We start from the raw sequence: 13802 nt of genomic DNA, 5'->3' as shown, positions 1-13802 counted from the left end.
ATATGCTCGGAGAGCGCTGCAAAAAAACTTTCCCTATTCATTGAATAAATGTGATGAGTTGTTAACAAGCACGGTGTCAAGCAGGGCAAAATGTAATTCTCTATTTTTTTTAATTACTGAAATTAACAGAATATGGCACTAATTTCTACAGCTACCACATCTCCCCATCCCTGAACATGAAGCTTGATTTGTGTTCTTATTAACTTCGTCCTATAAATGACCTTGCAAGGAGAGTGATTCTAGAGGCTAAGTGAAACAATGTCTATATTTTCTGAAGCTCCAGGCTAAGTTTTATTAATGTAGAGCCTAAGATCTTTGAAGTTGTGACTTTACCAGGAAAATCATAATCTCCAAACCTTTATTCATAATGGGTATGACTTCCAGGGGGAACAGAATACCTGCTGTGCTAATTATTTCAATTATCAGCTACTACTAAAACACGTAATGGATTTTCTCTGCTTCCACAGGTAAAAGGCATGACATTATGGAACTTAACTCTGATGTTGTGAACTTGATCTCCCATGCTACACAGGAGAGATTACGAGGGCTCCTAGAAAAACTAACTGTAATTGCTCAGCACAGAGTATCAACCCATAAGGTAAAGGAAATCATTAAGCAAGTTTTGTGCCAAAGTTTCCCTGCTTCGCTGCCTTGAAGCTAAACTTCTTCCAAGCATAGGTACATCGTATGCAATGTGTGATATTTTTTTCAGTAGGCTGATTTTTGTTTTAACTGTTTATAGCCTCTGATTATTCCTTATACATTCCATTCAACTTGCTAGATAAGCACTCTTAAAACCAAACATAAATATATCTCTAGTTTGCTATAGAAATGGTGTCTGTCCTCTAAAAATCTCCCTTTTACATGGTAAACCTAAAACTATTGGCAGTTGGATTGATTTAGACGCTTGCATTTGCTCATAGCATTTACTGTTGGTAGAACCATGGTATTGCCTCAGCAAAAGGCCTTGAGAATTTGAGTATTCTATTTTCAGTGTTCCATGTGAAAGTAGAGACCCTTTGATGTTAATATTAGGAATTTTTGTACCTTCAGTGCTACTTAAACCCTCTTCCCTGTGGTATCAACTTCAATGAGTATGAAGGAGGTTGGATATCACTGAGCCAGTTGTTGTGGTGTTTGTGCGGTACAAATAGGAAGCAATAACTTACTAGTAATCATACTAGCACTTTGAGACTTCTCTTTCTAAACAAAGGTACGAATCCTTTTCTAAGTATCAAACCAGAACTTTATTTCTGTATAACAAGAACAATCAACTGACAGGATAGGAGTTATTTTTTAATAGAATGCTTTCTGTGGGCTTCTAAGTAGGGGAGAAGCAATATTAAAGAGCAGGAACTATTTGGAATTTTCCAAGTATGACGTCCAGAGCAGCTGGAGCATGCCATTTCTTGCCAGCCAAAATTCAGTGCAGAAGATGTGTACAATTTGCATGAGAAGACTTTGTTCTGTGCTGTCTCCAAAGTAGGTGATCCGGTATATCTGTGAGCTAAAGTGAGGTGGAAGCTGAAGTCCCGAGGGGCTCTGGTAGGATTCAGTGCCTTGTAAACACCAAAGGTGGCAAGAGGGTGTTTTTGGACAGTGGGCTTGTAGAGGCTGACTTTCCTCAATGAAAACAAAGGGAAAACTGGTAGGTTTTGGTCTGATTAAATTGCCAGAAGCAAAGATAAGATTGTATGACTGCAATAAACTTCTTCTCAAAAATAAATAAAAAAAAAAAAAAGAGAGAGAGAGAGGAACAAGCTGTACTGGTCATAACAATCTTAGAGGCAGAGGTGCCCTTTCTCAGTAGGAAGATGGTATTAAACTGCAGGTGAATGCCCTGGAAGATTGCACTTGTGATTATTGTGACACGAATAATGTTGCAAGTATGCTGACAGGCTTTTAGAAATTTGCATTCAAGAGCAGAACACTTCAGGGTCTTAGAACATTACTATGTATTTGTATAGGCCTGTGTTCTGTATCCCCCAGTGCTTGCCACTGCTATCTTTTGTCCCTCTAGGGTATAGACTCTGATGTGGACTCCATGCATTTCAGAAAATCATCCAAACACTTTGCACGAGGATTGGATAGTTGCCCCGCAAGGCTTCTTATTGCCATATTTTCATTAGAAATAGAGAGTATCATGAGAGGTAGAATCAAGGTAACTAAACTAGAGTAGTTGTTATTGTAAAAGTTAGTAATTCATGAGTTAATACCAAGGAGACTTTTTCTATTGTGTTAGGCTCTTGCCTAGCAGTTTCCATCTGATGGCTAGCCCTTCAAAGAGGTTTGGCAGGTTAGAGGATTTGTATCACAGCTTACTACTGTGCAGACTTTCCCAATTCTGCCATTTTTGCTTTAAAAAAAAAAAAAAAGAAAAGAAAAAGAAAAAGCACACGCTTAATTGTAATTGGAAGTTACTAATTTAATTAGTATTGAACTGTCATGGTGATCTCTATCCAAAGCAGGGAGTAGCCTTTTAAACTGCTGTAAGCTGATGTATGTTCTGCAGCTCTTATTGCAGTTCCTTGAGAAAGGCCTAGTAAGACAATAAAGACAATCCACTAAATGGTTCCATTCCTCGACTCCTCTTCTTTGATCTGGAGAGCTGCTGAGGTTTGAGAGTGCCTGTGACATCATATGATAGCCAAGACCAGAATTAACAGTGACAGCTAAACTATGAAGCGATTAAAAATGTTTTTGCTGTGGATTGGGTTTAGCACACTACGAGACAGCTGTTCTGTTTCCTGTATTTGGAGCTATGAACTCCTGGCTTTGAGAGTTGTATGCTTTTGTGAACATGGCTTAATGACAGCACTGGCCTAGTGTGCGGTATCAATGAAGTATGGCAGCTTAGACTGTCCTCTCAGTATGGCAATATGATGTTGCAGCTCTGTTAGTTAAAGGGGTAAGGTAAACTCTGCTGTAAGTGCTCCTAGATATGAAAAGTGTCAGCATTCCCTTTCTTCTTTCCCTTGCTCCTGGCCCACATCTAACCCATCAAACTGCAGAGGGAAGTAACTCCTGAGAGGTTAAGAGACTCTTCTGCTCTCAATTTGGTTTAGGTGAAGCTGAAGCTCAGTGAGTTCCTGCAGAGAAGCTGATCCTTTGTAGCCTCTTGAGTCCATACTCTGTCCTCAGCAAGGCCTTTCAACATGATTTAAATTGTTCAGCTTTTGGAAGAGAACCGGGATTCTTCCAGCTTCACTACTGGAGGACTAGAACATTGTTTCCACACACATTTTTTTTTCTGTGCTTCTTGACATACAATGCATTCTTGATACTAAACTGGAAATACCTTAGGTATCAAATTCATTTGAAAGTACATGACAGTGTAGAAAGGGGCTTGCAAATTGTGAACAAGATGTACAGCTTTCCTTTTAATTTGTTGTTGGATGTTCTCACATATTTCAGACATGCTCTGTATTGTGGTTACTCACATTACATGTCACTAACTTAAATCCTCAGATTCTCTTTCCTAATTACAACCTGTGTGTAATGTCAGTTTTTGCACGCTACTGTAGCTGGGGTCTTTCTGGCCTTATGTGGAGAAATTACCCATTTATATGAACAAAAACTAATCCAGCTTGCTTTCTCGTAACAGTAGTGGTTAAAAGTTATTCACAGGTACCCAGCGTAGCATTTTCTGTCTAAGTGTAGTTACTGTGCTAACAGATGACAGAGAGCAAGTTAGTAGAGTAGAAACGACAAAATATAACTGCAGGTTCTTAAGAGACTTTAGACGTTTTAAGCATCTGTTATTGAGTAAAAATTGTGTTAAATAAATAAGTTCTCCCAGTTCTTGTCCCTCCCGTATGGGTTTATGATACTGCATTGGGGTGCTTCTTCTTGGGTGGCTTGCATCACTAATTGGCATCAAGTCTTTGATGTGACTTTAAAAAGTGTAATTATCTAAGCCTGACTTTCAGCATTGCAGAATGAAACATCTCTAAACTTTGAAAAATAATCTTCTGGTAATATGTCTTTCTTCTTTGTCCTGTTAAAAGGATTGCAGTGTGGTGGTGGATTATAAACTACTGCTCCAAAACAAATTGTATTTGTGCTGAGGCTGACTCATGAAGTGTGTGTTTTGTGGGGAGCAGTAAAAAGTTGAGAGCAGTAACAAGAAGGAAGAGAAAGGCTTGTCAGACTGTTTGCAGAACCACAGGCTCTTCTGGAGAAGGACAAAGTCTCCTTAGTTGCAACACATGGTGTGGTCTGAGCCGCAGTTGGTGATACGTGACAATGTGGTGGCTCACTGAAAAGAACGAACTGAATACAAGAAGAGGGATTGATTTCATGCTTGGTCTGAATTGTGAGAATTAAGTTTGGAAGACAGCAGCGCCTCATGATGTGACTTTTACTTTTCTTCCAACTTTTAAAAGTATATGAGTGTGGGAAGAAGGGTCTGAGTATACTGTGTCTGAAAATTAAGTATTTGAAAATTGAAGTCACTGATAATTTATATATGTAAAATAATACCCTTCCTTAAAATATACCTGTAAAACATCCTGTGCTTGTTCCATAAGAATTGCATGTCAGGGTTGTTTCATTTAAATGTCCGATTGGATGGTGTATAAAGAAGGATCACTGAAGATGCATCTGTTTGGCTGGTAAAAGCCTAAATATACATTTATCAGGAAAAGAGAATATCACAAAACAACAGAGACAAAAGACTCTAGGATGTACTTTAGAGTTGTTCAAATGAGTATCTTGATTTACTTGATGTCCTTCATCCAAGGTATATATTTTGGTAGCACACATGGAAGAACAGAAGCAATTAAAGTCTAGATTTTCATGTCTGACAACATTTTAAATCTTTCCTTTTGTAGTTCTTCCATTCAAGACAAACTAAGTCACTTAGTCTTTCCAAAGAGGGGAAAAATGATAAGAAAAACAAAACTACTGATGGCTGTCTTTTTATGTCTGTGTATGTACTAAAGTACTGTAGTCTTGTATCAATGCATACATGTCCAGTTCGTGTTACAACCAGTGAATGGTATTCATTGACCCAGCTTTGAGCTGGGCATTGGACCAGGTGACTTCTACAGATCGCCTTTCAACATAAACTATTCCGTGATTTGAAAGCATCCCCTGGTGCGGAAGTATCTGTTTCTGGAACTACAATAAATGATATATAATCACCTCACTTCCCCCACCTACAAAATTAATAGAATCAGTTCTATTCCCCACCAGGCAAGGCTTATTTCAAGTTCTGGATTAAACGGCAAAAACTTCAAAAGTTTGGGTCTTAAGCTTATCTTTCTTTCACTGTCTTTAAATGGGAAAGGATGTGATGATCTCTTACTTCTCAGTTCTGCTCTTTTTCCTCTTAATAATCCATCCAGAAGACAAATCTTGCTTGTTTACTAGTTATGAAATTTATAATAGCCTTTCTTACAGACTACAATTCTAATATTGTTATAGTCAATAGTGGAATGAGGTGTTGATTTTTGTCAATTGCTGCATAACCTCTTACAAGCCACAGATCCAAAGAAGTGTGCTTCAGTGGAGAAGGGATAAGTAAATGACTACGTACCACCTGAAGTCTTTCTAAAACAACTTGACGTTTCTCAGCTAGAGAAAACAGCATTCTTTTCAGGCTGTTTCCATTTACTAGCTGTAGTGATGTATAAAAAAGCCCTGTCTAACAAAATTCTCTTTTCAGGGGAGTGATACATACATTGTATCAAGTGACACCAGAGCACAGCTAAAATTTCTTGAAAAGCTTGATCACCTAGAAAAGCAAAGAAAGGATGAAGAGGAACGTGAAATGTTGCTACGAGCAGCCAAGGTGAGAACATCATTTCTTGCTTTTCAGGGCTGAAACACTGTCCTTGTAACTAGTCTTTAACGTTTAGGATAGCTCAGACCATACAAAAAAGGGTTTTATGCTTTTCACATTCTTCTAAAATCATAGGAATTCTTTCAGATAAGTGGTAGGGTGATCTTTTCTTTTGGTTATTCCTTCTGGATAAAATGAAATAAAAGCAGCATTTGCATAGCCATAAGCTTCATTTATGGCTCGGTTTTGGGTTCAAAAATGCCATGTCCTTCTCCATACCTGGAATTTGGTGAGATTTGCTGCCCTGCAAGGTATATTTCTTTTCTGCAGTTAGATCAGAGAGTTCAGCTTTCAGCTGGTACCCTTGCATCTGAGAAATCAGAACAGAATGAGTATCATTCCCATTCTCCTCCCATCAAAAGCAGAAAAGAAAAAAAAACAAACAAAAAAACCCCAACAAATCAGTAGATGTTGCACAATCAGATGAGACTTGATCCTCTCCTATTCTGTTGTTTTGTTTTTGAGCTCAGTTCTGGATCCTCTTGGGTGGAAATGTAATCCAGACTGGAAAGAATCGAGTTGTACTTGCAGAAGTACAGAATTATGACTCCTTTTCTTTCCTGCACTTCCTGTCCTTTGTAAGTGTCTGCTGCTGACATGAACAGCATCATGCCTAGACTGGACCTGACTGACAGCGTTAGCATCATTTTCAGTTTAATCTTGCTTCAGGCTAGAGCAGAGGCAGCCAGCCCAGATGGGGGGGGGGGGGGTTGTATGTGTGGAGGGGGATGGGAGTCGGTCTGGATTGAGGCATTCGCCCCTGGAGCAAAATCTTTCAATCACAAGAGAAAATTGTCATTTATTAAATATTTAATGTATGCTGTGGTGTTTGGATGCTAGTAATTCCTATTCGATCTTTTTCTCGTTCCTTTGGTAGAGCCGTTCCAATAAAGAAGATCCAGAGCATCTGCGTTTAAAGCAGAAAGTGAAAGAGGTAGGTCTTTCAAGTTACCATGCTTGCCTTTGTGTGCTGAGAGAAGGTTGGCAGCCCTGTCCTGGCAATTAGGTCAGGGTTTATTTTGCTGTTGCATACCATTTGCAGAGGCCTTGGGGAAGGACAGGAACTGCTACAGGCAAGGGCAGTGCTTTAAACGAGGTCAATGAGTTATGAGCTCTCTTTTAACATTTTATTTTCGTAGTTCTACTTTTGTTTAGAAATGGCTCTTTGTAAACTACAGTGGTACACTTGGTAGGAATATGATGTGGGATTAGGAAAAAAAAAAAAGAAGAAACTTTGCGATTTAGCATCTGGGACTGTACAATAGGCTACATTTTTCCAGGGTAATTGTTCGTTTTGTAAATCTGATACTGCTTATAATTCTTTGGCTGGGAGGCGGTACTGGGATTTAGTTTTAAATGGAAAACGCCTCTGGCTTTTAATTTTCTGGGCCCAGCAGTTTTCTGTTCTGGAATGGAGCCCTTGTTTCACACAGTTCATGTTTAGCTGCAGGGGTTTTAGTTTATAGCTTAGACTGGTTAAGCTTTTACTCCCAGAGGCCTCTGCATAGCAACTGTAGAAATCAACAAATAAGTTCATTTATGTCTGCAGCCTCCTCTCAGTAGCTGACTTTTTACATTTCCCAATATCCATTTCCTGACTTTTCTAGCCTGAGAGAAAAAAGCTCCACTAATTGGAGCTTATTTTAATTGAGCCTTAATATTGGATCTCACTGGAGTTGCCCCCAGAGCTACTGGGAACAGAATGAAATGAAAGTACCTAAGGTTGAAGATGTGTGTGTATGTGTGTGTGAAATTTTTCACTTGACCTACAGATTCTTTTCCCTGCTGAATAAATCATCAAGCCTGTTCACATTTCTGATTAAGGATCTGACAGCAGATGATAATAAAGACAATTGAGGTGTGAGACGTGTGATACAGAGCTGAAGAAATTGGTTTCTATAGTTACTCGACTGATTTCATGCAATTTTTAAGGATCTTTGTGCTAAATGAGTGTGATTTTCTGAGCAACCTTTTTCCTTAACTGTGCCTCTTGAACTATGAAATTTGTTGTTGCTTAACATTGCAGCACTTGGCTCCTAGGTGCCAGGAGCAGCAGCAGGTTATTTATGAATGCTTTAAAGGCCCTTATTGTTTGGATTAATGTAGGAGCTGAGGCAAAACAAATGGAAATCCAGTAAAATAGTATTAGAGTCAATGCTCTGGATTTGCAGCAAAGTAGAAGAAATTTGTAAAATGAGAGGAGAGAAAACGTGCTTTTCAATCTATCTTTTAATTCCTTTTTCCTCCTTACAACTCCTTCTTCATGCTTACCGAATAATCTGCGAGTACAGAAGTTGCCTTAAAGCCCTTTCCAGTTTGCCTCATTGCCACCAGGTTCAACAATCAGTGGGTAAATGCTGATTTGTCTTGTCTTATGGGTGGCCTTGCTTCAGCATCATCTGATTGTTTTTTATAGTTTTTTTAACCACTGCAAACCTGCATTTTAGCAATCAGTTTGTGCAACTACTTTTCTCTTTGCCTCTGAACAATAGCATACAGGGTCTTGAAGAATTTTCCACGGCTCACATACTTAGAAGAGGGGAATTTAAGAGTGTGTTCTGGTTCTTATAGGTATACAAAAAAGTAGCCAACAGAATGGAGAGGACTGCTTGAGTATAAAGTTCTGTAGTTCATATCCTTTCCTACATGTTGTATCCTGTGCTAGATTAACACAGCCTTAATCATACTTGTCCGGCATTTTTGTTTTCAGACTTGGCACTTTATTAATGGTTGGGGGATGCATGGTCAGCTCACTTTTGTGTGAAAATGCAAGTGCAAGTAGGTCTGGAATAAGAGTGGAACTGAAATTAATGAGCATCCTAAGTCTGAAACTAGTGTAGGATGTGCTGGGATGAAAGCCTGTAAAGGCTCACCATTGTCATTCTTACTGGTCAAGCTGTGAGTGTAGCCTGCTCCTTGCAAACCAAAGGTAGGAACTGCAATTCCTATGTCAGCTGGAATCGAATCCCTTCCAGGCAATTCTGGTTGAGTATTCACTACAAAGGGTAATCTAATTGTCCCCTTGTAGGTTTTAAAGAATGAATATGGGTCTTCCTTCCTCAAAACTATCTTCTGTATGTTAATGGTGACCTGGTGGGAGTGGGAAAAGGGTGTGAGGTAATGGTGCTGGACATTCTGGGTGTTTTCTAAAGCCATGTTTCCCAAAATGTAGGGTGTATATTGTAACAATGAATACTTTTAAATCCAGGATGTGCTGTCATCCAGTAGCTGGGGGCAGCTTCTTGAAATTGCTGGAAGTACATCCAGAGACTTGGCAGTGGATTCTTTTATCTAATAGGCTATACATAATTGCCATGACCTTCTTGTCCTTTTTTGCATGACCTATTACCTAAAACTTCCCTTATGCTAAGTCATTTGTTTTGCTATATTCTTTGTCTACAGAGCTGGCTATGAGTTAGGTCTTTGACTTCCCCCTTTCACCTGTTTCAGCAAATTTTAATAGCTACGGAAGGTGCACATTCTTTCTGAGACAGCTGCTGGGCTTGCCTGAAGCTGCTGCTTTATCCACTCAAGAATTTTGTCCTTGCTCACCTCATAGGCCAGCTCTTTGTATAACAGCATTTCCAAAGCCTGGATAAATTGCTGCCTGCTTTTCATTCACCCTTAGTTGCAACTCTAAACTGAGAGGGATGCAGTCCTTGCGCTGTCCCTGATGCTTGAACTTTTAAATTTAGTATTTTCAGGTGCCGTCTGATACTTCATGCTCTATTTCCAACTACAGTTCTGGTTATAAACAGTATTCAGTTGATGCAACTCTTGTAGCTGTATTTATGGCTTATTTCTAGCCTCCTTTCTTCTTCTGAAAGCAGATTACTTAAGTGTAGGATGCTATCAAGTGAGCAAGCATGCTATACGCATAGTACATCAAAGAAGACCTGTGAAAATGGCAGTATGCATCAGTGTACCGTAAATTTAAATGCAAACTGATCTTTTGTTCTTCTGTGTCATCTTGAAAAGTGAGTGTTTCTAGTGCAGCTGTAGGAAGTTTAAGGGGGGAGGCTGGGCAAGCCATTTGGATTTTGTGTGTGCAGGTGTGCTTCTTTAGGTTAAGCAGATGAACAAGCATCACTCTGATAGCGTCTTTATTTAATCCATGACAACGGCCTTTACCTCTGTTCTTACCTTGATGCACCCTGCAGTGAAAAAGGTGAGCAGTTGCATCTTAAACAAGGGGAGGAGCTTGTGGAGTACCGACTTAGTTATAAACAGCAAACTTGGTTGCTCCCTCCCTTGCTGTTCTGACAGCTTTGTATTCTAAGGACTGCACAGGTCTTTCTGGTTCTGTGTTCCTGCAAGTTGTTTTATTATGATTTTGATGTAGATGGTAAAATATGTCAGCAGATGAGATACAGAGAAAATTCAATGCCTTTATCGTTAACTTGGAGGAAAAGCTTGAACAATCCTTTTCTGTAAAGACAAAATAAATCCCACAGAAAACAATGAAGTCATCATTATTCCAGTGCTTTCCTGTGTGTTATCTAATGGCTTGAAATACTGTTGTTCTTATTATATTTTTTCAAAAATCATCTTCTTTTTTTTTTCCTGTTTCATGTGTCCATCCTAACTCTCTTTCCCCACACATTCTCAAATAACTCTAACGCAGTTCTTCTCCCTGCCATCTCAAGCTCTCAGTTTTCAAGCTATTGAATTGTTTCCTTTCCTACCCACAACTCTTCTGCTTTTTCTATATTCAGTCTTCTGGATCTAATGGTTGGAATTCTGTTAGACCACTCTTGTGGCAGAGGAAAATTCTTCAGTTTCCTTTCCAATGCAAAAAAGCAAATAAGATGTCATTGCCATAAATGGGCTTTTCATGAGCTTTCAGCGACTTCCTGAGAGCTTCAGCTTAATTACCAGATCTACATAGTCTTTATTTTTCTGCATGTGGAAAAGATGTCTTAGACATTCTTTAGCTTTGAGTCTCTGAGTGAACACACAGCATCATACCTAGCTGAAAATCATTCAAGGTGTTGCGAGTCCATAAGGACTGTCATTGGTTTTAAAGTTATGGCCATCTACAGTCCTGTTATAGAATCACAGAATCATCAAGAACATCCAGTCCAGCTGCTCTTCTACCACTAAGACCATGTCCCTTAGTATGAAGTCCGGAGGTTTCTTGAATACCTCCAGAGATGACGAGTCCATCACCTCCCTGGGCAGCCCATTCCAGTGGCTGGCCCCTCTCTTGGAGAAGAAATTTTCCCTAACATCCAACCTGAATCTCCCCTGGTGTAACTTGAGGCCATTCCCTCTCATCCTGTTGCTAGTTATGTGGGAGAAGAGGCTGACCTTCATCTTACCACAACTTCTTTTGAAGTAATTGTAGAGAGTGGTAAGAGCTCTTCTGAGCCTCCTCTCCTCCAGACTAAACAATCCCAGTCCTCTTAGCTGCTCCCCATCAGACTTGTGCTCCCGAACTCTCACAGTTTCATTGCCCTTCTGTGGACATGCTTGAGAGCCTCAATGTCTGTCTTGTAGTGGGGTAGCCAAAACTGAGCCCAGCACTTGAGATGTGGCCTCACCAGGGCTGAGTACAGGGGGATGATTGTTTCCCTGCTTCTGCTGGCAACACTATTTCTGATACAGGTCAAAATGCCATTGGCCTTCTTGGCCACCTGGACACACTGCTGGCTCCTGTTCAGCCAAGTATCGATCAACACCCCCAAGTCTATCTTTTCTGTTGTGGTAATGTGGGTCCACTGGCAATGATGATCAGTCTTCTCACAAGTAGCATCAGAAACAGTGAAAAATATGGGGTAGCTGATAGCTTTGGTGGGGTGCTGTAGCCTTTTCTTAGCCTCACAGTAAAAGTAGCCTCAACTATATCCAACAACACGCATAAAGAGAGCTCGATGCTCTCTTACTGCTGGATGCTAGACACGTGAACTTCTTTGGGCCTCTTAAGTAAGGCAAACTGATGGGGTGCAGAGGTTGGGCATATCCCAGTTGTTGTAGAGAACACAGAAATACATAAATATTTGTTAAAAAGCTAGTAAAATGAATTGTGCAATCCAAACCTGAAAAATTCTTATCAAGAGTGGACAAAATTAGGGTGCAGTCACTTCTTAACTCCTGGATTATTATTTTTTCTTTAAATCTTTATTTAAATGTGTAGGTACTTAGTTATTATTTATGTGTTAGAAAATGTCAAGTATCTACTGAAGGAGAAACAAAACTTTTCAATCGTCCTTTAGACAATTTTCCTGGTAGATTTCTGCATGGTCGCGTTGCGATAATTTTCTGTTATTTTCCCAAACATTTTGCAGCCTTTAGGGTATAAATATTTAAGGCATTTGATTTTGGGATCTCAGCTGTTTTTGGGCCTGTTTTGCTACTGAAGCATCTATGTGGAATATTAACTCTAAAGAAATCTACAGTATTTGGTACTACTCTGTAAGTCAAGCTGCATGTCAACCCAGTACATGTTATTCTGCCTTTCTACTTTAAAGTTACAACAGAGGGAAAAGTCAGTAGAAACTAATTGTATGGCTAATTAAAACAGTTTGAAAGGAAGCAATTACAAGAAAAGAAATTGCATTATAGGCAAGAGGAGAGAGGATGGTAAATGTTTAAATATGCTGCCTTCAAATGTCAGTTTTCTTCAGAGAATGCCCCCTGTATGAGAACTCTTCTATTTAGCAGCATTCAACCTGTAGGGCAGAACATTTTGTATAGGAAAGGTAGAGGCTGGAGGCAGTAATGCTCATTGAGCTTTATGACAACCAGTGTGAGAGGCACAGAACCAAGAACAGATTTTTAAGGTTTATTTTTCATTTTTTTGGTCACAAGTTCTTTAAAATGCTTAAAGGGAGTGCAAAAAATTGGGAAGATTTCTTCCAAAGATAATGAAAGGGGAGAAGTAACTGAGAACAACAGGAAGATTGAAAAGCATTTGATGGGGGACACGGTGATAGTTCAGTTGAAAAGAGTGGTTGTAAAAAAAGAATGGATAAAAAGGTGAGAATTCATTTCAGAGTGTTCTGTGCCCCACCTTAAAGAATTAAGGTGTTTAAAACGTGTAGTAAGGGGCAATAGTATATACACATGTAGGTGTTTGGCTGCAAGCTAGTTAGAAGGAAATGTTGTCATTTGGTGAGAGTTGCTTTGACTTATCTGTAATGTTTTAATATCAATTTATTATTTAGTTTCCTCATTTTGGAAGCTGGAAGAATTTGGGTCTTATACCTCTCCTGTACGCCTGTAGCCCTTACTTTTTTTCCCCTCTGCAGGTCTTACACAAATTCTTGTTCATCTGCTGTAATGCTTTTATTACTCCTGATGTACTTATTGCTGGGTAGCACACATAACCCTTAGGCATACATTAACTTGTCTTGCCTTCCCTGCTTTCCTTCCCTGCCAGTTCTTCTGTTACTTTAAATATTTTATTTCATCTGTCCCATACTCTGTCAGTCTACAGCGTTGCATGTGGAGATATCCCAATCCTTGCTCTTTGCTCGATATTGAAACTAGTATCTTCTAGATACGCTTTTTAGTCTCTTCCCTTATATCAGTTAAAACCCAATCTAGAATCCAGCACTGTGCTGGATGACTGCTATCTGTTTGACTCCTCTTTAACCTCAGACCTGTTACTGACAATATAGGGAGTAAAGGTTTCATGCACTTTTTCTTCTGTGGAAGCAGCTTGTACCAAATACTGGAATCATGTTCTGCTTTGTGACTGAACACAAGCACTTTTATTACTCCTTTTCAAAAGTGGAGATGCGTTTGGGAAGGTAGCTCTCCTTTTTCCTTACTTGATGTTAGTCACCTGCTGACATTTGCTTCATGGATTAGTTGGTATCAATGAGTTTACTTTATTTCTAGTAGAGAATACTTTCTCTTTTTTCCATTGTGCTTAAGGGATTCTTCATTGCATGTTTAGGGAAAGCTTTACTAGATTTACATGGCTTGAATTATTGGAGCTTTGATAGTGTGA

The 13802-nt window shown here is 39.4% G+C and overlaps 1 protein-coding gene across 3 annotated transcripts in view; it reads left to right on the top strand.

Annotated features, from left to right (window-relative positions):
• Positions 1-13802, top strand: part of TAF4B (TATA-box binding protein associated factor 4b) — a 68719-nt gene that overhangs the window by 40396 nt on the left and 14521 nt on the right. For all 3 annotated transcript variants that reach the window (XM_015855489.3, XM_015855488.3, XM_015855490.3), the window contains exons 11-13: positions 468-598; positions 5669-5794; positions 6723-6779. In XM_015855489.3, the coding sequence (XP_015710975.1) occupies positions 468-598; positions 5669-5794; positions 6723-6779 (314 nt within the window). The remainder of the gene's footprint in view (positions 1-467; positions 599-5668; positions 5795-6722; positions 6780-13802) is intronic.

The sequence above is a fragment of the Coturnix japonica genome, chromosome 2 (assembly GCF_054131305.1).
Source record: "Coturnix japonica strain WE chromosome 2, WE-NBRP24, whole genome shotgun sequence".
Lineage (NCBI taxonomy): Eukaryota > Metazoa > Chordata > Aves > Galliformes > Phasianidae > Coturnix > Coturnix japonica.
This window is presented reverse-complemented; position numbering and strand designations above follow the sequence as displayed.